Raw genomic sequence first — 26,469 nt, 5'->3', positions numbered from 1 at the left:
AGAAGATGGAATGCAATTCGCCAGAGTTTTCTCGGGTCATTGATCCGACGAGGAGTAACAGCGATCAGTATCCGATCTATCACAATGTATATTTGGGCTGATGTGTGTCTAGCCCCTAGCCCGTTCATAACCAAACAAATTGCCTCAATATCGAACTTTAACTTTTGCTAATCTGCTGGAATATGCGTAATAACTACATGCATAAGAACTTTTTCTCCTGCTTACTCAAAACGATCTGCTGATTGTCATATTCCTGAGTGCCTATGGAGGACCCTGCTTTACTTCTATTTCCAACAGATGTACGGCGGTGAGTCTGCTATCTGGAGGGTTAAATTTGGGGCGGGTGCCCAGTGTCTCCCAACGTGACAAGTTTTCACGCAAGAATGGGTAACACATTTGCGCCGCAAACAAGAAACATCCCTGTTCCTACCTATCTGGCATGGGTCAACGCCTGGATAGAGGTACTCGCTCATCCAAAACAAGATGATACAGTACTCAGTCTGCAGGAACAGACAAAAACTTTTATTCAAGCAACATCATGCTCTATCCCGGACTACGCATCTCTTAAGCGTGTGGCTTTCTCCTTTCAACGACGTCTCCGCAACGGCGAAATCTCTCTAGGTGGAAAAGCTGCTCCTTCTTGTACGGAGACAGATCCAGCATCCGGGGACTACAGGCCCGTCTCCAAATGTTCCTGCCGAGGGCTTTACCCCATCCCAGAAAATGCTGATATCTTCGCTGTCCTTGCGCAGACCAACTGCGTCTCTGTTCGCAATACCATCAATGCACTCCAGGCTGTAACGGAACGCGAAAATGAATGGAGCTCTAAGTCATGGTACACACCTACTGCACTCAAACTGGCAGTGGACGAGCTTATCTTGGCTAACTCCGACATCCAACCGCCACCGGACACCTGCCAGGGACCGGCGTCAGTCACACAGATACCCCCTGTCCTGGCACCAGATCGGCGGCCGAACCCGAGAACGGATAGTTACCAGGATGTTCACCGTCAAATTTACCCGCTCGCGGAAGGCATAAAGTTCTGCGTCGATGCCAAATACTATTTCGTCCTGGGAACTGTCCCTAACAATCCCGCGTATGACGGAATAGTCCGCGCGATTGCAGACTCCGGGAATGATATCCTGATAGGAGATTACTGCGAGGTAGCAGATGAGACGACGCTTAACCTCCTGCAGCGAACCGGAGCGGCCGCTGTAGCGTTCCTAAAGCTCTGTGTGCTCTCTGGTTCCTTCTCTCCATGGGCATTTGATAATATGATGTCTTCAATTCTTCACTTTCGGGTACTGGGGTATTACCGCGACCACGCACGAGAACATAACCTTGTCCCGCCAGGCGTGTACGGGAGCCGCATGAAAGGAATCACCGCTCATCGATGTGTCGATCTTGGGCTGTTTGTTGCCGTCGCTGCTGCATCCTTAGTCACTGGGAAAACAATTGGTGTATCGGAGAAAGATATGTTGATCGAGGCATGTACGCTGATTAATGATCTTATCGATCTGCGTAGTGATACAGCACGCAGACAGCGAGAGAATGTCGTGCTAAGAGGAGTCCGGGGCAATCTGTGTGAGTATTTAGATTCCCTCATTGGGCTTTGTCTGGAAAGATCGGCTGCCGCAATCCGGACGAACAAAACTTCTGCGCTAGTCGTGATGGCGTATTGTAATTGGGCTGTGATGGGCTCTCATCACAAGTTGTTCGAGTTGAGCACGCAGGTCTCTAAAGTCACAAACTCTACAGGGTGCAATGCTTGTGTGTATCACTCTGTGGATAACCGCCATCAGTATCAAAACCTGCTTAGTGCGTTGGCTCCATTCGGGACGCTAGGGCAGGACGGACCGCATGTTGGTCGAACCAGAGCCGAGTTGGATATCGGATTTGGGATATGTCGACTGTCCGAGAAACAGCATCTAGCGTGGTTGGCGGATGTAACACGGAGCCTTCTAGAGCCGCTGACGATGAGGAGGATTGTAGACGTGGTGCATTACGCGTGGACAGGCAGTGTGGGTGATGCAAACTACTGTCCTTAACAAGTTCTTCCAAGTTGATAAACTCGTGGGCTGTTTCTGCACGGATGTTAAATTATCTCAGAAATATATCTCCCAAGGCCAGTCTGGACCTTTATTATGTGTACTAGTGATGTGTAAGTCACCTGGAGCCAGAAGCCTTAATAGAATAGACACCACGCTGTTCCACGGAGTAAATGTTAGGTTTCTAAGAGAAAGCTTAACAAGCTTGGGTATTGGCACTATACTTCTGCGATCTATGAACCTATTTGCTGGAACAGAGACCTTATTCCCAGTAAGTTTGCCGAACTTCTGGAGTAGCTTAATGGTTTCGTGATCTCCACCGGTAGGAAGACAGACCAGCGACGCACGGGCTAGATCTTTCATCGACAGAAGGACAGGGATTTCAAGGCAGGTTGGGATATCATTAGTGTCTCCGTACCTGTACTGTGATGTGGCTAATATGATTAGTTCTAAGACTATGCCGAGCTATTCCAAGTATGGATGAATGATTTCATTCCCTAACCTCCGGCTACGCACTTCTAACTCATCCCTACGGAGTAGACCAAAAATTCAGTTATTTTACAGCATTAAGGTTTAATCTAGTCCTATAAAAAGGCACTACGTACGTATTGTTATTTTCGGAGCTTGGTTACACCAGTATGTAGATCGGCCCGTGCATCATGGGTCTCCCTGTTCGAACTTCCAAAAAGTAAGGCATTTGTCCGTTCTCACGACGGTAGCTTACCATAGTCATGGTGTAGATGACAAGATTAGGAGAATCGGACTACACTCTTCCAATGAAGCTACTCAGTGAACAACTTAGGGTCGATCTTCTAAGAAAATATTAGAAGAAACATGATCTCGTTCATTTACAGCCCCTTTTGCGAGTTTACCTAGAGTATTGTACAGCCAATTATTGGGCTCGAATTTCGGCCGCAAACGTATGTATTCACTTATCGAAGAAACACATAGCCAATCTCTTAGTGACCTGGACAATTATTAGTGTCGGAGATAGCATTGATGATATGACTTCGGGACACACTGCTGGTGCAGCTACTGTACTCCTTGTAAACGAACGCAATCTGCATTTGATAAAGCATATGCACACCGATATCTGTATTTCAAGACTCGATGAAGTCGTTGATATCTGGAAAATGGGTTCGTGGGTGATAATTATGCTGTTTCCAGCAGCACGTAAGGCCCTAATATGGTATACCTAGGTACCTTGTCACGAGTTATTCCTCAGCACGCCGAGACTTGCATCGATGACTCAAGGGAAGCGACACGTAGCGAGTACTAGTAGTCCATTCTGCATAACTTTGCAAAGACGCAGAACGACACCGATATCAAGAAGACAACGCTCCGCGTAATCAATGACATTCAGAGCCCTGACCATTATCATTTCCCATTTACAGACTAGCTAGAATTATACTAATTCTATCCGTACTTGCTTGATGTCACGAAAAACCATTTCTTGACTCTAGGAATAGACTAGTTCAGAAAAAAGAAAGGAAATGCTATGTCCGTATTGGGAACGTCTGGGCCATAAAATGACTACCCAGGTGGACATATAACTGCGTTCCGAGTGCTCGGGTTTCACCGCAGATATTGGGCATCATTCCGAAGATGTGTCTGATTTGACTCCTCCTAACGGAACATCTGCAAATACTCAGGCACAAAATGCAGCACAAGTATCAGCAACGGCCCCTCTAATCCCCTTCTCTTGATTTTACGTAGTATTTGTAAATGGAATATGCCCGCTTTAAAAATAGGTATTTAAAGAAACGAATAAGTGTTGAGAAAAAGCATGTCAGTAAAAATGTCAACCAACTTAGATCATACCATTCAGAGGCTTTTATCAAGTGAGTAGAGCGTCTAGCTAGGTGACGAGTAGTTCATATCATGTGAAGCCAATCTATCTACGATGACACCCCGGCACCACTATAATTATTTATTTGTGGCCATCTGCTTTATATTTAGTTTTGGGATGACCTGGGGTGGATACCCAATTTATGTGCCGGAAATATATATTGCTAAAGCCAGAGCTTACTTACAGGAAAAAACTGGTAAATCGCATACTGAATGAGAAGGATCTTTATAGGTATAGTAGCCTACAAGCATGCCCAAAGGTCCCTAGTGGATACGCTATGTAGGGGCGAGGGCAGCACCTTGACTTATACACTGTTTGAAATTGTTAGGGGTTGAGCCCCCAACCCGAGTTCGTGTCTGTCATAACCCATAGCATCAAACAAATATGTAGAGCTTTGTTAGTTGAGTGTTTTTGGATGTAAAGATAGCTAGCTACTTTCGAATTTGTCGTATTTCGTTTTGAAGGCGCCTCTCGAAAGAGATTCGTACTTCCGGCAACGGGGGTTACCGGGATATATGTAGAACAGCCTTAACGAAAAACAGTACCGTCGACAAGCAAAAGAAAGCAATAGAGTAATACAATAGAATTGTAAACAATATATGATGGGTATGTTCGACGACCTATGTGACGCAGCAACTAAACAAGAAAGACCACCGACAATTGTGTGGGGAGAGAGGCTGCTCGTTCTACTGTAGTTACATGATGATGATGATGAGGATGATGAGGATGATGATGCGGAAACGACAGCACCAAGAATGACAAAAGCGGAAAAATTGATCTCAACAAAAGGGAATCCGTGACTATACCGTAGCAAGAAGAGGTGTCGTGTCGTATAATCTTGTCAATGAAATTTATTTAACTCGATCAAAGAACCAACTTCCACGCTTGGCTGCAGGTTCTTGGTGAGTTGCGCCGTTGGCATCGACACCACCACCACCTCGGAGTGGTTTGGCGATGCGTGAGCCGCCGAAGCTGAGGCCAGGTGCACCCTCCATTGAAGTTACTAATCCGCGCGTTGAGCCTTGCTTGGCTGCTTCTAATCTCTCTTTCACTGCAGTCAGTTGTGCCTCGAATCTGTGATGGTTGTTAGCCTGTTGATCTTGTAAGACGTGGTTATATAGACATACCTGTGATTTGCTGCTGTGAGCTTTTCTTGGCTATCTTGCAGCAGGTTCTCCAGACTAGCAATGCGCTCATTACGAGCAATAAGCTTGCGTTCTGCAATGGCAACCTCTTTCTTCAAGCTACTATTCTGTTCCACCAATTGTCGTTGCACATGGGTAAGTTGCTCAAGATTGCGTTCCAGGAAAGCCATCTTCTTCTGTTGAGCACGATTGTTCGAGGTCCGTAGAACGTTGTTGTATTGCTCACGAGTCTCGTCAAGAGAAATTTCCAGCTCGACAACCCGCTCACACCGGTTCTGAAGATCGCGCATGAGTGATTTTTTCATGTTGTCAAAGTCTGCAATCTGCTGTTGCAAGGTTTTATTGGTGATTGCAACAGCGCCGCCAGTATTGCCATTTGTCGCTGCCTTGACTTGAGAGTCTGCCAGATTTTGACGTAGCTGAAGCAATTCCTCGTCCTTGCGAGCTAGCTCAATCTTAATCTCGGCCGCAGCTTTGGTCTCGGCGTCGCGTCGTCCGACGTACAATTTCTCTAACCTCTCCCGAATTTCATCGACATCATCTTCGCCTAGATTCCGCTTCAAAATCTCCTCGTACTCGTTTTCCAGCTCAACAACCCTCCTCTCCAAATATACTCTCTTGCCGTCCTGCAGCTCATGTAATTCACTTCGGTCATTCATCGAAAGCTCAGCTTGTCGGACGAAGCCCTGTGTTTCTAACAAACTAGCCCGAAGCTCCAAGATATCATCGGGCGCAACCGCCTCGCCAGCGGCACTGACTCTGTGAAGTGAATCCACCTTCTCTATTAGAGCCTTCAACCTCTGTTCGTTATCCGAAAACACGTTGACGCTCAAATCGAACCCTGCCATCATCTTTGCCATACGTTCAGCCTTTTTCTTGTCTTTCTCGTCAAGGGCTGCACTGGTTTCCTTAGCACGCATGCGAGCATCAAGAAGCTGTTGCTTGACTTCATCCAATTCAGCAGTCAGTTCAGCATTAGCTTCCTTCAAGCTATCCATGGTAATTCCAGCTTCTTTGCTTTCATAAGAGACTTTCTCCAACTGCATCTTCAGTTCGTTCATTTCGGTGTTTAGTTTCTCATTGTCCTTTCCAGTTCGAGCAGACGACTCCTTGAGATTCTTCAACTCCTCCTTGGCCTCTTGAAGACTTCGCTCCACGTTCGAAATGTATGACTCCTTCTCAGCGATTTGGTCTTGAAGTTCGTTTTCACGACGCAAAAATTCTTCCCGTTCGTCCTTTTCTAGAACAATACTTGGCGTACTAGAGCGATCTCCTATCCGCGAATCTGGTCGACTGGGTGTTTCCGCGCGTATTAATTCTGTTTGCAGGCGCGAAGGGGTCGCAGGACGAGGCGGTTTAGGTGCCACGTTCTCTGAAATCGCAGGTGTCCAGCGCTCCTTGGGAACAGCTTCACCAGCCCGCCATAGCTGCAATTCGCCTTCCAAATTTGAAATATATGTCTCGAAATTGGTGACCTGGCCTTGCGCCTTTCGTAGCAGTTGCTTCAACTCTGCAGGGCTTAACTCTGCATTGATCTTCGCCTTATTCTTGATTGCCTTGGCACGAACACCAAACCGCAGCGTCGAGATCGTTTCGGCATCGTTGTAGCTACTTGGCGAACAGTTGATAATGAGCGTCGTCCGAGAATTACCTCCCAAAGATTCTTGCAGAATTCGGGTGAGTTTTGAGTCCCGATATGGGATGTGTGTCGATTTTCCGTCGGTAAGCGCATTTATTACCATGCCGAGGGCACTCAAACTCTTATTGATCTTTTTGGCTTCCTCCAAGGTCTGTCCACTAGCACCCGTCTTGCCAACCTTTTCACTACCTGCCAAATCCACCAAAAAAAGTTGTCCACTCTTCGCAGATCCGGTTTCGACGTTCTTTTGCGTGACAGTAATAACGAAAATCGAATGCGAACGAGACGATTCCTGGTTCATATTGGTGGCCGAAACAGCTCGGGCTGCTCCACCGCGGCGCATAACCTCGTAGACTTCATCAACGCTAGAAACATAAATTTCCAATAAACCTTTCACATATACACCTCGGGACTTTTCCTCATGAACAGGCAGGTTGTCGTGTTGTGGAACTAGCAAATCTCGAATGCGCTCCATGTAGATCTCCATATAACTAACTCGAACGGTATATTCGATATTGCTCGGGCTCGTAAGAATCGAAGCAAACATCTGCTCGACAATTCGTGGAATAATACCTTTGCCCATATCATCGTCGATATCCGTTCCCATCATGGTGTACGATTTACCGGCACCGGTCTGACCGTAAGCGAAGACCGTTCCATTGTAACCGTTGAGAATATCGTCAACCGTCGGCCGAATTGAAAAGTCGAAGATGTCCGTTTGCTTCGAGTTCATGCCAAACACCCGATCGAAGGTGAAAGAGCTATTACCCTCCCTAGACTAAACGATTGTTAGGGCGAACGTGGTATCACGGTACTTGGTCGCTTACATTAATCTTGCAGGTGTCATTGGCCTCGAATTCGACGATCGGTTCTCCGCCTTGGGCAAGTTCGGTCTTATTCTGCGGTCGAAATCGCGCAACGACTAAATCAGTTGTTAATGTAAGCTTTCTTGATAGTCCTCGGCGACGACGTACCCTTGATCGTGTTAGGACTCGATGACGACCTGCGTAAGCGAAAATTAGTTGATAGCTCCTAGAGATACCTGCCCACCTAAAGTTCTTGTTGTAAACATATGATTACTTACGCCATCTTCAACTTTGAGTGAGCAACAGCTCAACTCTCCAAAAAACCAACGAATAAGAAACGCAACCCCAGCCGGGGGGTGAAACCTGAGGAACGACTGGACCGAATGAAAATATCAAAACTAAGTATTCAACACTTGTGTTGGGCGAGTATCGCGGCAGTACCGCCTAGTTGTAGAGAGAAAGACGGTCGAGCAGTCGAAGAAAGGGAATTCGTAAATAGATACGGTATCAGCCGTCAGGGGTTCACGTGCGCAAAAGACGAAACACGCGCCAGGGTCCCGGATCGAAACAATCAATCCACTTGTCGTGCTACGTATGCCCCAGCAGAACAAGAGCAGAAACTGACGTCGACGAGAAGGGGGGGATTGGCGATAGACGTCACGAAGAATTTGGCGATGTTTAGTGTCGATAGTGACCGTTGGGCCTAAGTAAACAAGTTGGTTGTTGATGCCGATTTGACTGCGCCGGTGGAGTCAACATCCTAATACGGTTTAGCGCTGAGACCGTCCCGCATCGAGGTGGCATGCTTTTACTTCTTTATTATACCATATATTTAAATAGACCGAGAGTACTTATGTCAAGGATCGGTAGTTGTCAAGATATTTCCATTAACTTAAACACTTAACTGCATATGTCTGGTAGCCACAGGAACATTGATCGAATGAGAAGGTTACAATAAAAGCTGTAGTCGAACAGAAGAACCCGACAATAGTAAAATAACATTGTAAACAAGCAGCGGTGAACCACGCCATAAACTCCGCGCTGTGCAAGGCCGAAGCGAAACTGAAGCTATTCAGGTGGAAAAAATTTGTTCGGAAGGTCAAAAGAGCACAGACAGCATAAGCACAGAAGGCCCTGAGCCAGGAAGGCTCGTGATGAAAGTTTCCGAGTCTAGTCTTCCCAGCTTTTCTCCACGGTCTCACGCACTCGTTTGACGTATTCACGGCGGTTATCCTTGTACAAGTTCGAAGCCTCGACGTTGGCGGGGGAAGAGGTATTGGGATCGTTGAGTAGACTACCACCAACAAGTTAGACAAATCTTCTTCGGCAAAAAGCTCATGGATCAGCTTACCTTTGGATGCTGGTCAAGATAGCAGCTACATCATACGTAGGACTCCAGCGGTTTTGTAGGATATCCAGACATAACTCGCCAGTACCGTAGACATTTGGATGGAACATTTGGCTGATGAATTTGACGCCGGGTGGTTTGTTGGGATATTGTTCTTCAAAGTGCATAACTAGGCGAAAGGTTCCATCTTCGAAGGGCGTGTCGGCTGGTCCAATGATAACGGCGTTCCTAAGGAAATACTATAAACCTGTACTGGATGTGATGACTTTGGATTTGTATACATACCATGTCATGACATTGTCGGCGACGGGTGACGCAGAGACACCGGCCGGGGGATCTGTTTGCATACGCTGCACGTTGTTAGCACATGTTTATGACACAATACGAGCTTGGATGAGTTTGAAGTAAAAATCGTCAGTCGAACCATGCATGGGAGAACTAACCTTGAAATCACGCATCAAACGACGGCGGGCAGATGTCGACATTGCGGGGAGTCTAGATGGTCGAGATAGATACGGCTGGAGGGGCAAATGCTTCAAGGTCTGAGCGAAGGGACAATAGAGACAGCACACGTGCGAACTGTGTGTGTGTTTTTGTTGAAGGCCGAAATATGATTTTTCTTGTAGAATAAGATAAAACAATGTGAAGAAGTGGTGATGATGACTGCTGATTCCCAAGGCGAACAAGATAGAGACGGCGGAGGCGTTTGTCATCAGCCAATCATCCGGCAGCCCGGAGGTCTTCAGGCACCAAGGCATCAAAGTATATCTAAGCAACCAATCAGCGGTAACGTCATTACAAAGGCACGTGAGCAGTCTTGTTCGATTGGCTGATGGTGCATTAAATTGTTCTATTTCTGAAAGTCTAGATGATTGACTAGTATGAGCTTCTTGACTCAATCATGATAACATCCTAGTCCTTTCAAGATTAAGTATCATCTGCTGAGATTGGAGTAGCCGGCCGATGGAGGGGAGGCACCGATAGCTCCATCAGGCAAGCATGTGACGATAGCTGCTGGAGCAACCTGTTACGCTATACAACTCCATCGTTTTGAATCAGAATTTGTATCCCTTTTTTAAATATCAGACGAGAGATACAAATAATCATAAAACCATAATTCACTCTGTATGCATAGTTAAGTTACGAGAGCTGGTTTGACAAAGAGCACCAGTCGCGGAAAACCTCGGCTATTTCGGCCAGCGACGGCGGAAAGAAGGGCGGAACAATTCCCTACAACAACACTCGTCGCTTCCTACATCTACAACCACTCCATCTTTCATTACTCTCTGTCCTTTTAATTGCTCTTGCACATTCTCACCTACTCTTGACTCTTTCTTGTTGCCTTTTTTTTTATTCCAGATACCCCACCATGCAAGTTTCGAGAGCAACTAGCCGCCTGGCTCTTCATGCGGCCCATCTACCCCAACGATCATTCAGCACATCACGAACCGTGGCAAAGGAGATTCAAGATGCATATATTCTAAGCGCAGCGCGAACGCCAGTCGCAAAGGTAATCACTCAATAAAGTCAAATTACTGCTGTCGAAACATGCTGATATTGTGTCTAGTTCAACGGCTCATTCGCCTCTCTCTCCGCACCCCAACTCGGCGCCGTCGCTATCAAATCAGCCCTTGAAAAGTCGAATGTCCCCGTCGAGAAAATCACAGATGTCTACATGGGTCAGGTCTTACAGGGAAATTCCGGTCAAGCCCCAGCGCGCCAGGCTGCTATTCTCGCAGGCTTGTCAAGCTCAGTTGAAGCTATTACTATAAATAAAGTTTGCTCTTCCGGGTTGAAGTCAGTGGTATTCGCAGCTCAAAATATTCAGTTGGGACTCGCTGAGGCTCAAGTCGCCGGAGGAATGGAGAGTATGACCCAGGTCCCATACTATTTGCCACGGGCCAGTCAATTGCCCGCATTTGGAAATATGAAGGTCGAAGATGGTTTAATCAAGGATGGCCTGTGGGATGTTTACAACCAGTTCCACATGGGTGTATGCGCTGAGAAGACTGCTTCCAAGCACAATGTTACTCGAGAAGAACAAGATGATTACGCCATTCAATCCTATCAACGTGCCCAAGCGGCCTGGAAGGAAAACAAGTTCGCCGATGAGATCGCCCCCGTCACCATCAAGAACAAGAAGGGAGAAACGGTTATCTCCAAGGATGAAGGATTCGAAAGCTTGCAAATAGAGAAGTTGAAGGCTCTCAAGCCCGCCTTTGTCCGCGATGGTACGGGAACAGTTACTGCCGGAAACGCCTCTACCTTGAACGATGGTGCTTCAGCTTTGGTGCTCACCAACAAGGAACTCGCGCAGCAATATGGCTCCGGAAGCCGCGTACTTGCACGCATTGTCGCATCTGCCGACGCCGCTCTAGACCCTGTTGACTTCCCAGTTGCTCCTGCCAAAGCTGTACCCATTGCTCTTGAGAGAGCCGGCATCACCAAGGATCAAGTTGCTGTGTGGGAGTTCAACGAAGCTTTCGCCGCCGTCATTAAGGCCAACGAAAAGGTATTTTATCTCAACCCCCTCGCCAAAGTCTTTTGCTAATCAGGAACAGATTCTCGGCCTTCAACATGCCCGCGTCAACCCTCTAGGTGGAGCCATCTCGCTCGGCCACCCTCTCGGCAGCTCCGGTTCTCGTATACTCACCACTTTGCTCCACCAATTGCAACCCGGCGAGTACGGTGTAGCTGCCATTTGCAATGGTGGTGGAGCTGCAACAGCCGTTGTGGTCCAGAGATTGGACCAGGTCGAATAGTTTCACAAAATTTGCACCTTTTTGTTTCTTGATGACCTATCATGTCATGCAATGTATAACGTCCTATTGAAGCATTTCATCTTTGTCATGTATCGTAAATATCATATATGATCCAAAGGCAAGTGACAATCCTCGATTAGTCTATTAAGGCTTTACCAATTCGAGCAGTCGGCCTGCGATAGGATCCCACTCCTGATCCCATCTGCGTAAGCTCTCATTTTGAGCACCACCTCTGAGGTTCTCGAGTTTCTTAGGGTTGCCGAATAGATCCGTAAGATGAATGGCCAGTTCTTCTGAGCTTCCAAACCCGCGCCCATTGACGCCTTCTGTGACTAATTCCGGCCAAGCTTCGAATCGATTCCATCCAACAACTGGCAAACCAGCGCCAAACATATCCACAACCTTCATGGGCAAGTCGACACCACTGCTGCTGGTGTGTAAGCTGACACCTAATGATGCACACCCAAGAAGCTTAGCGTAATCGAGCGTGCTCAGCCAAGCTGTTTTGATAGTCACTTTTCCGAGTTTGCCCGCCTTTTCGCAAGTAGAAATTTCCTTGAGATACATCTCCTTTTGAGGTCCCTTGCCGGTGATTATCGCTAGTACTCTGGGCAGAGCGGTATTTTCAGTCGTTGCGACTGTGGAATACCGACATAGAGCATCTATCAGAACAGAAAAATCTTCATCGGGTGTCCAAGATGTTGAGCTAACAAGGACGCGCACATCTCCACTTGCCAGCTCAGCTTGAGTTGCTGTCACCTCTGCAAGAGACGCTAGAAACTGTACTCTTTCATCCTCGTCCAATATGGGTACAAAATGACTCGCAGGTCGATCGTGTAAAGTCAAAATTGGCGCCTTTGTGATCCCAAMCTCCTCCTTCAAGACGCGAGCCATGGCATTGGTAACGCAAAAATGCGCAGTTGCCCATCCACAAAATAATCTCTCGTACCACTTTGATATCCGAACTAAGGGATGTTGATCGCCTAATTTCAGCGCCAAGATTGAGTAGCCAAAGTTGTGCCAATCGATAATGAGCCTGGTCTGTCGGAAGAAGCCAACGACGGAAGCGAGGGCGAGAGTCGGGATCGAAGGAGGATTCTGAACGAGCAGGTACTTTGCGGGTTTGGTACGGTATGCGAGGCATATCCACAGGGATAAAACTTGAAATAAAACTTTGAGAGGTCCGAAGGCAAGGAACAGTAATTTATTGCTGGTTTGGAGGATGTTTGGATGCGGGGGTAACGGAACGATTGAGATGTTTGCATTAGATGTAATATCGGGATGAGGGTCGGATTCTAGAGCATTGAGAATACGTTAGTCGCAGATTGTAGTAGAATCATGGTGAGCTGACCTTGGTATCCAATAATGTCCACCTGGCCTCCATGGCGAGCAATGCTTAATGCATGGTACTGCATACGCGGGCTTCGCCCAATGTCTCCCAAGACTAAGATTTGAACAGTGACTTTCTCCTTGCCATCGTCACCTTTCCCTTCTTTCGCGCGGCGCGGAATATACTGCGAAGGTAAAGCTAGGATGAGGACCGTCAAACAACTAGACAGCCAAAAGGCGATGCTAATGGCTGTCTCGATCATGATTGCGATTTTTTTGAACACTGTGTCGTGTTCATAGTCTTGCCGTAACTGATTTAAAACGTGTTCAATACTCTATATTGATCTGGACTCTTCGAACAATTCAATAATCAAAGTCTCCATTTCCTCGACGTTGTTCAACGCAGAATATTCTCAAGGCAAAGTCATGGTTAAAAGTTGTTGTTCGTCGTCCCCGGAGGAACTTTGTTGACGTTGACAGTCTACCGGACTAAGCCGCAATGGGAAGGTGGTAAATATGTGAATCTTTCTAGGGCATTAAGAGGCACAATTTTCATTATTTCTGTCTTCTTCTAGTAACCTTGCATGGTCAACACCATCTTCCTTTGTGGTCATTGCATAAATATAATGGTGGAAAGTTCTCCAAAGCAACATCAGGTATGACGTTAACGAGTAAAACCCTCTAGACCAACTCGAGTGAAGTAAGCGAAGGCAATCTTCCTCGCGGCTTCTTGATTAGTTAGCATTTCATCGTGCTTGAGATGCTTGAGTGTAAGGCCTCTTCTCGCCATACAACATCCACACCCTGTCGTACAGTGCATCATCCCGCCGGACACTCTTTCCCTGGAACAACGCCCACGGTCGTACGTATAACAACCACCAACGGCTTTGCATGCACTGCGGGCGTTTTCGCGGGGGAATTGGGCCTCAAAGCGAACAAACACACGGCCACAGCACTCTTGACATGACCTCGGCACAGGAGGGCATTCTGGATTTTTGCGACCATTTTCACCACATTTCAGTGACTCTATAATAATGAAGTCGGTGGGTGGAGATTTGTGAATTGTCTTGGGGATATTGTAGGCTGGCACTCTGAAGACGGGTATCCGACATGAATCACAATGAGTTGAAAAATGGATGTATGAAATGGAGTGTAGCCTGATACAAGTAAGAGAGCATGCAGAGAAATGAATAGAGAAAGGTCGTCTGAGCTGTACAGGCAGCAACCACCATACTTGGCCAAATAAGGAGAGAAACAGGCTGCCAACGAAGCAGTCCCAAGGTTCCTTGTATGAGTGAACAATTTTAACTGATATTGCCTAATTGAAAGGCAAAGCTGCAGAAATATAATACGTGCTACTTGAGCTGCTCATGTTCATATCCGATCTACTCAGGTAGGTACTCTGTGTAAATAAATTCTATCATTTAGGATTTAGCGAGTTGGGAATTTAGAACAAGTACGACTGCCTAAATGATTATCTGGTATGGATGTGCTGCTGCAACTAGAAGCTATACTCACATGCTTCATAAGGCAGCAGCCGGCCAGTCATTGTAGCCTTCATCTGGTGTCTGGTATGGCCCATAGAAGATCTCATTGCCGCGATCGTTCTCAGCGAAAGGAATGCCATGCCTTATACGAGAGATGACATCAGGGTTATAGATGAACGGCCTGCCGAATGTAATCAAGTCGAGCTTGTCCTCCTTGATCAGTCTGTCGGCTTCCTCTACCGTATAGTCATGATTAGCCATGAGCATTGAAGGGCTTCCCGGATATTTAACAAAGGGTCCAAAATCGAGGACCGGATCGTAGCCCTTGGGTACAGGATAAACTTCTGGTCTAGGAAAGAGGCTATAAAAGTCACCAGTATTCCCGGGACAGTCGGCTCCACGACGAGAAATGTTGATAATCCCAACCTTGTGTGAAACCAACTTTTTGATCAAGTAAGTGTATGTCTGTTTCATCTCTCCGAAATCAATCATTGAATCGTTTAGGAAATCCGTGGGGCAGAGTTTGACGCAGATAAACTCAGGTCCACCAAACACCTCACTAGCAGCATCGACAATATCCAACAGAAAGCGGCACCTGTTTTCTACCGAGCCACCGTAGGTATCTGTTCGTTTATTGGCACGTCTGCATTGAGAATCAACACTTAGTCAACCCTTGAGGCCTTCCACAGTGACTCACGAGTTGAGAAATTGATGGGGCAAATAGCCACTGAGGAGAGAAGCCTTTATCATCAGCACACATCATTTGTCGATTCAGCATCTGCTTATTTACCCTTGAGCCAGCAGCTCTGTGCCGTCAAAGCCGGCTTTTTTAGCGAGCACCAGGGAGCGTCGATAGGTTTCAACAACCGTTCGCGGCTCCTGAATCTCTTCAACATTTTCCGTATGTCCCTGGTAGCGCAGTCAGTCATAATGTATATAAAATGGACTCAGGATTGTATCTCACAGGCGAACCTGGTAGATCACGGTATTTACCACCTTCGGCCTTGATGCTGGACGGCGCCAAAACTTGACCTTTCATTTCTTTCATGATAGGCATCTGATCATGTTGGACGCGGCCTATCGAAGGTCACTATCATACATGGTTTTTAACTCTTCTTATCTCATGACTTACCCGCATGCCAAGCTTGGAAGAAGATCTTTCCCCCTTCCTTGTGGACTGCATCGGTCACTTGTCGCCAGGCCTCGGCGTGGTCCTTGGTAATCATGAAGGGTGCATATTCCCAGTCACAGCCAGTCCAATCGACGAAAGTGCCTTCATTGACGATAAGTCCGACACCATCTCTGGCTCGATCAGTGTAGTGCTTGACCTGCGATGGGCCCGGCTTGTAGCTGTCCACGCAGCGGTTCCTTGTCATAGAACCCATGACTACTCGGTTTCTCAATGAAAGTTTCCCGCCAATAGTGACGGGTTCCAAAAGACTTGACATGATGGAAGATCGTTGATTGATGACTGCTATAAGTATGATTCAGGAAGAATTGATGTACGATGAATTTGGAGTAAAGCTGGGAAGCACAGGTTGAGCGAGTAGACTGAGTATTTATACACTATGGAGCGGGAGAAATTATTTTCAAGAACACTTGAGCTTTGTAAATACGACTGATGAGTAATTACCAGTGAGGGTATTCACAGAGCTCACTGGAAACTACAGAGCCCTGATCTGTGTAATTGTTAATACACAAAATTCCGGGGATCATCATATATGAATGATATTGCTAGATCCTATCTGACCAATGATACAAGCCGAACTCCGATCCCTGTCCTTCCACCTAAGATGGACGTAACCAATCAAAGATCTCCATCTCCAGAACGCCGATGCTTCGTCCGCCCGAAGCCGACGTAAATACCAAGTTGATCCGTGTCATCTCTCTCTCTAATCCGATTTCATGACTGATGCCGCGATAGAGCCGCCAGCTTGCGTTTCTAAATTCAGCTATGAAGGCTGCCAGATCATGCTTTCAATGCCGACAGTCCAAGCGCAAATGCATAAGCCCAGGGCCTGGCAAATGCTGTGAATCTTGCCGGCATAGAAAATTGAAGTGCAGTGCTCAATCAAGACATCAGATCAGAGAGCGCACACCCTCAGTTGCTCAACCAATATCTAGCGAGAAGCAAGCCAGATCGCCTGCTACACGTAGTGGATGCGAGAATGCGCCGAACCTGCCTTGGGCGACGAAGGTGGAGCTCGTTGAGATCTACCTGGAAAATGTCCATGACCGACCTCATAGCATCTTCCATCCGGCAACACTGCGATCTAATTTGCGCAGTGGCGCTGTTGGTGGAGCATTATTGTGTGCCATTTGTGCTATCGGATCAAAATTCTCAACAAACCTTGATCATCGCAGCCTCGAATCCCGCTTGACTTCAGAGGCGAAGCGGCTACTGCAAGCGGACCTTGAAAATGTTTGCCTCGAGAATATTCAGGCAAGTATCCTAGTTGCAACCCTGAGTTCCGGGAATTACCCAGCCTCGTCAGAAGCATTATTCGTTCGTGAGCGATTTCTGCTGATCATTGTTGGACGGCTACAGCTACTGATAAGTGAATAGGTATTGCTACCAGCATGGCCGAAATTCTAAAGCTTGACTCGTCCTTTTCTTCTTCCGGCACCATCACCCAACTGGAAACGGCGCGGAGAGTCTGGTGGTCGCTTTATACGGCAGATCGCTGGTGTTTTTCAGGACTCGGCTTGCCTCATCGTATAGAGGACCTCGATGGGTCCTGTGAGCTTCCTATGGATGAAGCGACCTTCCGCTCGCTTTCGCCGGAACAAAAGACCCTAGATGTTCCCTGGAAACCCGGAATTTGGGCCCATCTGGTCACACTTGTCCGCCTATCTAATCCGATCCAGGATTTAAATCGCCGTGTCGCTAGAGGTAATGCAGATACTGCAGAGTTAGACCAAGATTTTGCAGGGTTGGAGCAAAAGCTAGAATGCTGGAGAGAAATGCTTCCAGCGGATATGCAGTTCACCATACAGAACCTTCATGGCTATCAGCATAATGGCCTGGGGGGCCCGTTCATTTCTCTTCATCTAGCATACCATCATTCATCAACACTGCTTTATTTCCGTTTTCTGGAAGATAAGCAAAATCCACAATCAAATTACTGCTCCTATGTTGCCCGCTGCAAGCACCATGCATCATCCTTTAGTAGCCTGCTTCAACTTTCTCGCCAGCTGGAGGGGTGTGTGTCCAACTGCCCCACCATCGGCCATATGACGACTGTCTCATCATCGGTCTTACTGCATACCATGCTTTTCGGGGACTTGGAAGAGCTTCCTAGAGCGCGTCGAGAGCTCAGCGCCAATTTCGAGGCTCTAGTAGAGCTGCAGCAATGTTGGCCTGCAACATCTGCACTGGTAACCACCACCCTTACCATTATTTGGTCTGACAACTGACTTTGATTATTCGTAGATCAATAGATTGATAATCTTTCAAAATGCGTGTCTCTTGTTCACTGAATCCCACAGACTGGATGGATGGATGGTACGGTTCCTCTTGGAACATTCCCTTGCTCTAGAAAAGAGGGAGCTGCCGTTTCCACCCTCGAATGGAGACTTGGGCTCTCAGCGCTTGTCATCCAAAGCTAAGGAGTGTATAGACCAAGGACGCTATACAAACTTTGATTCTTTTTGACTCCTGGCCATGTTATCTTGTTATATCAAATTATACGAGATCCTCTATTATGTGCGTAACTTTTCGCCAGGTCACGTTCGGCAATCGATCAACTGCTACGCGTTCTGTGTTTCTAGGAATGAGGCATGTCAATGTAAATCTACCTCAAAATCGACTCCGTAAGTAGCTCTTTCGTAGCCAACATTGAGCTCTCCTGTTTCCGTCTCGTCGTCTGCTGCTGCTGCTGCTGCTGCTGCTGCTCCTTCTTCTTCTTCTTCTTCTTCTTCTTCTTCTTCTCCTCCAGATCCTTTCATTCCTTCTCCATAGTTTCCGGGGTTGAAAGTACTGCCTTCTCGCTGTGCATGAAACATCGACTCATGTTAGCCGATCATTTTGACCAGGTCAAATCGGTTTACAGGCGTAATGGGAGGAGCTCCTATCGGTAAGCAGATAGGGTTATTGTTTGCCTGGTTTACCAAAGTCTGATGTCGGATGGTTCGTGCCTGTGACACCGTCTAGCGGACGTCAATCACTTAGGCTACACATCTCCCTACTTCCTCCTAGCTCATCCAATCTCTTTAGAATCCCCAACAAGAACATTGTATAGAAAACATTTGTGGCCTATATATGTAGAACTGATCGTTGGCGCCGTTGTCTTACACTTCTTTGAGGTATGTATGAGAATGTTATATTCGATTTGGTGTATCTGAGCATCTTGTTAACCATAGTGATCTTTCTAGAACTTCCATACTCTCAAGAGGACTTACCAGACCGAACGTACCTTCCTCTACAAAATATTCGAGGGGAAGAGACTACTGCCCTCAACGATCTTCCTTCCTTATTCCTGCTACTCATCCTCATTTAGAACTATGTCACAACAAACCGCAGCAACTTGGCTATCAATTAGCCTCCTCGATTCTTATTGCAATATGACGGAGTCTGGAGCTATAATGACCCGATCATGCACCCGATGAAAATTGTGTCTTTCTTCTTGTATATCACTCGTCGATTAGCAAATTTCATAATCCTAACGTAGTCTACAAAAAAGTAGGAATTTGTAGGGGGAAAAAGGGGTTAACGTTAGGGTTATATGCTCAATATCACGTGGAAGCTGACGATATGGGGAGCTCTGTGATTGGCTGCGGCGGGTCTTCCAAGGTTCCCAAGGACGTCCGCTTCTCGATCTCTGAAGATCCTCCAGGGGTCTTATTGAGAGCTGGCAATTGCAATTGTGATAAACGGGTGCCCAAAGTCGACAGGTTATCATGATAATATAGTCAATATATCATCGCTGTTCGACTCTTGCTGTCTTGTTTCCTTTCGCCTTCGAGTCCGAGCCGCAGGTGAACTGCGCGACCTCCCCGCTCCAGATCGGTCAATCTATGAACGACCCATGTCGTGAACGAAGTCGAACCATATGCGCCGAAGCCCATCCGTATCTTGCTCCTTAGCAGCTAAACAGGATGTCGATGTCCGGACCAACACATATACCTTCGGGCTCTTTCGGGCACAGCCGACGGCCACCGCGAGGACACATGCGCTCTGGCAACTGGTCGCAATTGCCTGCCTCGACAATGACCCCGACTGTCGAAAAAGAAGAGCATGAAGCATCCGAACCTGTTGAAAATACTGCGAACGGCCACAATCATCACCACGAAGCCGAGAATTCTCATTCGCATTCTCATAGTCAAAGTCATAGCCCAAGTCTAATCTCGAATCACAATCATTCTCATTCCCACGGCCACAACCACAGCCATGGTCATGTACATTCACATTCTGTGGTCGGTGCCAAGGTAGAAAGCTCAGGCGACTCTCCAATACTGGGAACCAAAACTTCGGATGCTTACACAACGCCCTTCCAGGGCTCCGAGAATATACCCCTAAGGTTGGTGAGGCCTCGGTCGTCTGGTCTGTAACATCTGCTGATTTCTACACAGCTATGAAATTACCACAGGTGTTTTGACGGCTATCCCGTGGTCGTTGCTATCATGGTACATGAGGCAATACACAGCCCCCACCTCCCACAAAGTATGGCGAATGCTGAAGTCCGCAGCCGCGAAGCAAAGATTCTTGAAAACGTACTCTCCAGAAACCGCAGTCGATACAGTATGGTGGAGGACTTTGGTGTTGGTATCCGTCACAATGCTCTCAATGGGCGGAATCGCATTACTTCGTCGACAACGCGCCGGTCAAAGCCTTCAAAACGGGTACGGCTTCCAGCTTAGCATCGGTTCCGCACAAAAGGCCCTTCTACGCGTTCTATCTCTAATACTACCTATATACGCCGGCATGGTCATTGGTGGTACAATGGTGGCTCTAGCATTGAGTCTAGCCTACGCGGCAGGCATTCCCACTATATTCCAGGTCGAATGGAATGGTGGCAAACTGCGAGAAAAGCTTGGGAACAAGAAAGCGTCCTTATTTGTGCTTTCTTTATTTATTGTATTGAATGTTCTTGGTTATGATTTTCCTGTTGATACCCAACCGTTCCGCGGATACATTGCATTAATTGTTTCGATCTTCGTTCTTCGTCCACCTTTTGCGACACCAAGAGATTCCATTCCAACATTACAGAAGTCTGATATTACCTCAGCATCACAGCTTTTTGATGGCTTCATGGCCCTCTTCGGTCAACAAGCGTCAGCTCTATCAMCCATCCCGCCGATAGCATCTCCTGAAGACATTCAACTCACCCTAGCCTCCGGCGGAGTTGTCGGCTTGTTTTGTGTGCTGGTAGCGCCTTTCCGTGCAGGCAACATACCCTTTGGTACATATGATTTGATCAAGACGATATTCATTGCGCTCGCCTTTGCATTCTCGATGACATTTTCATCCCCGGCAGGATTACGATCACGCCAGAAGATTGGTTTTATTGCTACGGCTTTGGTGCTTGTCTTAACAAGTGCAGTGCCTCATGAAGAGAGCAGCCGTATCGCACACATTGCCTGGTCAATTTTAGCTGCCTTGTGTTATTTGGCTGCCGCTTTTGATGACCCCAAACCGGGTGAGGTCACACCTGCAAAAATCGAGCTATCGTCCATGACGAAATTTCTTTTGAAACACGGCGAGTCGTGGCCGATTCTACACAGCATTCTATCGAAGGAAGACTCGCGCAAGATCTTCTACTTCATGTGGTAAGTCCTTTTTTCCTGTAGAAGATAGACACACCCGCTAATTTCATAGTCTAAACTTTGGTTTTATGCTTGTCCAATTGACCTACGGGTTTGTCACCGGGTCGCTCGGTCTTCTCAGTGACAGCATTCACATGTTCTTTGACTGTCTTGCTCTTGTAGTTGGTTTATCAGCTGCAGTTATGAGTCGGTGGCCTCCCAGCGTACGCTTTCCATATGGCTATGGCAAAGTTGACACCCTATCCGGGTTCGCCAACGGAGTGTTCCTAATGATCATCAGTTTAGAGATCATATACGAGGCAGTGGAGCGACTGATCTCTGGCAGTGAGATGCGCCGTATTGAGGAACTTCTTGTCGTCAGTATTGCCGGTCTTGCTGTCAATCTCGTTGGTATCATGGCTTTTGACCATGGACACGCACACGGTCACGATCATGGCCATGGTCATGACCACTCTCATGGCAACGAAAACATGCACGGAATCTTCTTGCACATTTTGGCCGATACACTCGGTTCGGTGGCAGTGGTCATTTCGACTATTCTAGTACACTTTTACGGCTGGTCGGGCTTTGATCCTCTCGCATCTTGCTTCATTGCGATACTCATCTTTGCATCTGCCGTTCCACTTGTGTCAAGCACGGCGTCCTCGTTATTGCTTGCCATGCCGGCTGATGTAGAGTATAATCTGAGAGATACTTTGGCTGGAGTGAGTACATTGAGAGGCGTGGTGGGTTATACCGTGCCTAAGTTTTGGTTGGATGATACTTCAACATCAGCTGGACACGGCCATGGACACGGGCACGATCATGGACATGGACATAGTCACGATCACAACCACAGCCATGGCCACTCTCACAATCACCATGATCACGACCATAATCACGATCATGACGATCATGACCACAGTCATGATCATAGTCACGAAAAGCATACCTCCGAACCCAAAATCCTTGGCATGATCCATATCATCGCTTCCCGCAATGCTGATCTCGAAGACGTCCGACGACGAACAGTCGAGTTTCTCAGCGAGAAGAACATGGACGTAGCTGTTCAGGTCGAACGAGAAGGCGAAAGCAAATGTTGGTGTGCTGGTAATGGGAGTGCGATTGGGAGTCGATCGCCTTATATTAAATAATCTTTGTAGTTATAGTAAATGATTGCACATATCTTCAATATAAATATTTGGTTCCTCATTTTCCTCAGTTGTTCATAAATTTGATCGTAATTTATGATTAAATATTTTATCTACTCATCTTGATACTTTCCCCCACAGTACGCGCATATATCATATCGTTCATAAAGCGAATCATAGAGTTCCTTCCTATTCTCATCCTCGGCAACCTGTTCATGCCCAACTAAGGTATAATCAATGCCCTCATCACGCGAGAGGACGTTCATGTCGCATACAGAACAGAACATGGAAATGTACGGTTCTTGGATTGCGAGGAACGTCAAGGCGCATCGATCTGTAACCGTATATCAGTATTCAAAGCAGTATGCCGAAGAGAGGAAAGGGACGCACTCCAGGTATGGCCATTTGCGCATATAGTAGTATTTTGGTCCCGCCAGCTCAGACCTACATCCCCCTTTCCGCGGCGGAAGCATGTGCGGCATTTTTCGTAGATCCAACCTATCGGTCCTTCTAGTACGGACGCTGGTTTTGGTGTTTTGCCGAGTACGGGGTCGGTGCTGGGCTTGTGGATATCACAGTATGATAATTCCTCGTCGATAGAAAGGTCAAAAGTAGTGGAGAGATGTGTCAATGCTTGACGGGCTAGATTCAGCAAGACGTCGTTCTTGGAAATTTCCTGCTGTGCACCGTAATTCGCATTTATCGCGCATACGCATGCTGAATAGATGAGCCTAGCGGAGCGGAGATTACTTTCTTGCAGTCTGCTCGCCGAAGAAAGTGTATAGTGCAGAACTTCATCGCGCTTCATGGCCATACGTTCATCCGATAAATCAGCGGGTTTAGGAAACACCGCACCAGGCTCCGGTGGCGTGAAGAGGATGATAGTGCTCTCCTCAGCTCTGATGGTGTATTCGAGCACGTCTCCTGGATGCATCGTAAATGCAACGGCAGTCCAGCCGTCGAATGTGGCGAGACCCCAGGTCCGTACAATGCTCATATCGCCTAGTTCATATTGGATGCTGTACCTTTGTCTGTAGCGCTCTACTTGCTCTAGCCAAGGGGTTTGAGTTTTGGACAGTGTCTCTTCTAGTAATGTACCAATTGTAGAGAGAGGGGTCGCCTCGGAGAAACGGCCAAGGGTTGTCAGATAGATTAAGCGAGTGTCGTGGGAAACTGTCGATGATGTTGGTGCTACAACTCCTATTTCTACTTAGTTTGTGTTTTTGATAAGATCAGAGTAGACATACCAGATATGGGTTCATTATATTGGGAGTACATAGTGCCCATGCTGCTGTATCCTTGGTCATGGAATGACCGTTGATGAAAAATAACGCTCTTCTCATCGACTTTCCCTTGCATTGATGACTTCAGATATGAATTGTGGTCAAAGCGAAGTGTGGCTCSCCCACCAATATAGCCTGACACCAGCAAGACTCTGGTCTCGTCCTGTTCTCGTCAGTACCTGGATCCAGATATAGACGCGATCTATACATACTACAGGAATCCATTGTAGTAGTCCAGTGAAGTTGATACATTCCAGGCTTCTGGAAGATAGAACAGTTGTATTGTGTGTCAGTTGTCCTTCAACGGAAATTGTTTGTCTATCTTCCAAACTCATACGGGCCTGTACATTGACCAGATGCAGACTGCCCCCAAGCACTAGCGCAATCATGGCATGATATTTCAGCCTAGAGTCTTTTGTGCCATTCTGTTGGTCATCCGCTCTGATCCAAGGGCCGCACGAAATATTCAGTACTCTAGCCTTAGAGTTTAATGCATCAGCCCACAATGACCCCTGGGGAACCGGGCTATACTGCCTTTTCAGATTTCCCAGTTCGATATGATCAATAACATCAATAGAGAATCTCCATCCAGAAACCTTCGATGAATGATTTCGTCTCACACGAACAAGAACAAGATCATTGCTATCTGTGGCAATGGTAAGCAATTGCTCGCCCCATCGAAAATCTGCACGGTCATCCTCGCCACGAGCATCATTCTTCAATGGAGGGCACCACGCAAATGACCGAATGCGAGACGCGCTGATCGATTTAGGTCTTTCTTTCGACTCAAAATACTTCTCAAGCGCTTTGTTAACAACAAAGACACGGGACCAGGTGCGTCTCTGCCCATCCGCTTCATACAACGACAATAAAAGATTAGAAGTCAATACAGCAAGAACGCACCGCCGATGTAGTCCCAGACCTTCGTTTGACCAGGCCAGTTGAGATACGCTGCTTAGCGATTGCTCGGCGCCGATGGAGAACTCATCTCGGCCAGTAGGCATCATGACTTTCCATTCTTGGTGGGTGAAAACATTGGTTCGGACTTTGGTGGAAGTCCATGGCATCGATTTCTCTTTTTCAAAGAGGGGATGAACATATTTTGGTTTCCATTGGGGGAGCTTACTCAATTAGCCGAGTATTGTCTGTTTGTTTCGGAGTAGCATACTTGTAGATGGACCGTGTCTCCAGCTGCTACTGCCAGCTCCCCGTCGTCAGACCAGCTTAGACAATTGTAGCACGACGGATAGAGGTTGAGATCGAGGGCTTCGCCCATTTTAACAGTTGAGGAAATCTATTTTTGATTATTGCTACATTTTCAGACAGTCATGAACAGGTCAAAGGAGGAAAGTGACTTTGCGAACGGAAAGAACCATTTCTTTCAACCTGAGGCAGCAATTCACAAAAGGCTTGGCACATTCTGGGTACCTCTAAATTCAGAATGAATTTGTATACTGTCTGCATGGATTACTTTATATTTTTGAAATATATCTTTGAGATCCTTTGATTGAGGCATATGTAGCACAAGGATTGGTGATTTAAAAAATCTTCATTCGTCAATGTACATGCAGTATGACTAGTGTTGATGATCATATACATTACTTACACCAATAGAATGAACAATCAAAAATCAGCTCGATCGGACATCAGAATCAATCCTGCTCAAGCAGGCGATTCGAGATCCTTCACTAATTGTAATGCTAATTCTGCTGCGCTGTCGTCCCTATGATTTGTCGACAACACCATGCTATGAATCCCAATCGAAAAACATATCCGTGAAACCAATAGAATGAAGTCAAACACCGTACACCGCTATCCGTAATTCATGTGCGAGTGGCTGCAAAGCGAATCGAAGAGAATATGCAATATCATAGGCCAATCAATCTAGTCCTCTCCTAGGCTATCCCTGACGCACTTCCTCACGCGTTTCTTGAATTCTTTTGGGTCATCCCTCCACAATCTCGCCGCTTCAACATTTGCTGGGCTCTCGTCATTGGGGCTTGACAGCATCGAGATGACCGACAATAGAATAGTCTCTGGTGTCTGCACGGGTGACCATCTCTCCGCGGCCGACTCATAACCATATTTATCTTCCTCGGGAGGATGCAAAATCGAAATACAGACGTCGCCATTCGGGTAAATATTTGGATGGAAAATAGGAGTCTCGAACTTCATCTTCGGAGGCATATGAGGATATTCCTGGGGAAAAGTGAGTCGGGCTCGAAAGAATCCTCCGCCGTAGAATTTGCAGTCGTCCGAGATCATGAGCATGACTTCCCATTCAAAAACGTTGTTGTCGTCGACTAGGCCGCAGCTGATGCCGGGGATGTCTTTGTCGGATTGCATCTGCGCTAGTTGGCGAGTGAGCATGCGCCCAGCTGGTGTGGTCGCCATTTCGTTGTATATCTGGTGGTTCTGATATGAATCGAGTTCGGCGGGGTTGCGATATCAGTTACGGCGACTTCTTATCGATCCGACATCGACAGGGTCGTGTAGATTCGGACAGCGATATAAGACTGGTCAGAATAGGAGAGCGGAAATTTATAGTGGTTAATGTGCAGAGAAGAGAAGAAAAGAGGAACTTGTGAGTTTGCGTAGAGATCAGCCAGGCTAAGGGTCGTCGCGGGGCCGCGCCGGAAGCGTCCCACCGCCACTTTTCATCCTGAGGCTATTCTCGCGCCACTCCACCGAAATTCTACGAGCTTATTCCTGTAAACGTCGCCAAAGTCATAATTGATGTGATTTTCATTCTCAATGCATGTATTTACACTCCAAGAAAACAAAGACAAACTATGCAAGAACGGAATGGCAGCAATAGGAAAAGTAGCACATAGCATCGGCCACCGATGATGCTATGACAGGTTCGAGAATAATCCAT

General features: G+C 47.0%; 10 protein-coding genes across 10 annotated transcripts; 4 read left to right on the top strand and 6 right to left on the bottom strand.

The window, feature by feature from the left end:
• Nucleotides 1-383: 383 nt before the first annotated feature.
• On the top strand, nucleotides 384-2,048 carry BHQ10_001253 (uncharacterized protein; the record flags this gene model as incomplete). Its single annotated transcript, XM_040873269.1, has 1 exon — nucleotides 384-2,048. One exon carries the CDS (start codon nucleotides 384-386, stop codon nucleotides 2,046-2,048), a length of 1,665 nt encoding a protein of 554 aa, XP_040729758.1.
• A 2,700-nt stretch (nucleotides 2,049-4,748) lies between these two features.
• BHQ10_001252 (uncharacterized protein) lies at nucleotides 4,749-7,770 on the bottom strand (the record flags this gene model as incomplete). Its single annotated transcript, XM_040873268.1, has 5 exons — nucleotides 4,749-4,971; nucleotides 5,025-7,459; nucleotides 7,509-7,603; nucleotides 7,656-7,684; nucleotides 7,766-7,770. The coding sequence occupies 5 exons, from the start codon at nucleotides 7,768-7,770 to the stop codon at nucleotides 4,749-4,751; spliced, it is 2,787 nt and encodes a 928-aa protein (XP_040729757.1).
• Nucleotides 7,771-8,657: 887 nt separating this feature from the next.
• BHQ10_001251 (uncharacterized protein) lies at nucleotides 8,658-9,320 on the bottom strand (the record flags this gene model as incomplete). Its single annotated transcript, XM_040873267.1, has 4 exons — nucleotides 8,658-8,781; nucleotides 8,839-9,063; nucleotides 9,121-9,185; nucleotides 9,279-9,320. The coding sequence occupies 4 exons, from the start codon at nucleotides 9,318-9,320 to the stop codon at nucleotides 8,658-8,660; spliced, it is 456 nt and encodes a 151-aa protein (XP_040729756.1).
• An 884-nt stretch (nucleotides 9,321-10,204) lies between these two features.
• BHQ10_001250 (uncharacterized protein) lies at nucleotides 10,205-11,597 on the top strand (the record flags this gene model as incomplete). Its single annotated transcript, XM_040873266.1, has 3 exons — nucleotides 10,205-10,345; nucleotides 10,403-11,347; nucleotides 11,397-11,597. 3 exons carry the CDS (start codon nucleotides 10,205-10,207, stop codon nucleotides 11,595-11,597), a joined length of 1,287 nt encoding a protein of 428 aa, XP_040729755.1.
• Nucleotides 11,598-11,741: 144 nt separating this feature from the next.
• Nucleotides 11,742-13,189, bottom strand: BHQ10_001249 (uncharacterized protein; the record flags this gene model as incomplete). The annotated part of the gene is made up of 2 exons (XM_040873264.1): nucleotides 11,742-12,892; nucleotides 12,949-13,189. 2 exons carry the CDS (start codon nucleotides 13,187-13,189, stop codon nucleotides 11,742-11,744), a joined length of 1,392 nt encoding a protein of 463 aa, XP_040729754.1.
• Nucleotides 13,190-14,449: 1,260 nt separating this feature from the next.
• Nucleotides 14,450-15,861, bottom strand: BHQ10_001248 (uncharacterized protein; the record flags this gene model as incomplete). The annotated part of the gene is made up of 5 exons (XM_040873263.1): nucleotides 14,450-15,056; nucleotides 15,111-15,140; nucleotides 15,204-15,322; nucleotides 15,378-15,490; nucleotides 15,546-15,861. The coding sequence occupies 5 exons, from the start codon at nucleotides 15,859-15,861 to the stop codon at nucleotides 14,450-14,452; spliced, it is 1,185 nt and encodes a 394-aa protein (XP_040729753.1).
• A 457-nt stretch (nucleotides 15,862-16,318) lies between these two features.
• Nucleotides 16,319-17,830, top strand: BHQ10_001247 (uncharacterized protein; the record flags this gene model as incomplete). Its single annotated transcript, XM_040873262.1, has 3 exons — nucleotides 16,319-16,443; nucleotides 16,502-16,923; nucleotides 16,980-17,830. The coding sequence occupies 3 exons, from the start codon at nucleotides 16,319-16,321 to the stop codon at nucleotides 17,828-17,830; spliced, it is 1,398 nt and encodes a 465-aa protein (XP_040729752.1).
• Nucleotides 17,831-19,621: 1,791 nt separating this feature from the next.
• On the top strand, nucleotides 19,622-22,135 carry BHQ10_001246 (uncharacterized protein; the record flags this gene model as incomplete). Its single annotated transcript, XM_040873261.1, has 4 exons — nucleotides 19,622-19,932; nucleotides 19,985-21,181; nucleotides 21,231-21,882; nucleotides 21,953-22,135. 4 exons carry the CDS (start codon nucleotides 19,622-19,624, stop codon nucleotides 22,133-22,135), a joined length of 2,343 nt encoding a protein of 780 aa, XP_040729751.1.
• A 286-nt stretch (nucleotides 22,136-22,421) lies between these two features.
• Nucleotides 22,422-24,867, bottom strand: BHQ10_001245 (uncharacterized protein; the record flags this gene model as incomplete). The annotated part of the gene is made up of 5 exons (XM_040873260.1): nucleotides 22,422-22,642; nucleotides 22,699-23,508; nucleotides 23,556-23,754; nucleotides 23,804-24,712; nucleotides 24,760-24,867. 5 exons carry the CDS (start codon nucleotides 24,865-24,867, stop codon nucleotides 22,422-22,424), a joined length of 2,247 nt encoding a protein of 748 aa, XP_040729750.1.
• Nucleotides 24,868-25,475: 608 nt separating this feature from the next.
• Nucleotides 25,476-25,985, bottom strand: BHQ10_001244 (uncharacterized protein; the record flags this gene model as incomplete). The annotated part of the gene is made up of 1 exon (XM_040873259.1): nucleotides 25,476-25,985. One exon carries the CDS (start codon nucleotides 25,983-25,985, stop codon nucleotides 25,476-25,478), a length of 510 nt encoding a protein of 169 aa, XP_040729749.1.
• Between the last annotated feature and the right edge of the window lie 484 nt (nucleotides 25,986-26,469).

The sequence above is a fragment of the Talaromyces amestolkiae genome (genome assembly GCF_001896365.1).
Source record: "Talaromyces amestolkiae strain CIB chromosome Unknown scaffold1.1, whole genome shotgun sequence".
Taxonomy (NCBI): Eukaryota; Fungi; Ascomycota; class Eurotiomycetes; order Eurotiales; family Trichocomaceae; genus Talaromyces; species Talaromyces amestolkiae.
The sequence above is the reverse complement of the archived record's forward strand: the minus strand, read 5'-3'. Positions and strand labels throughout refer to the sequence as shown.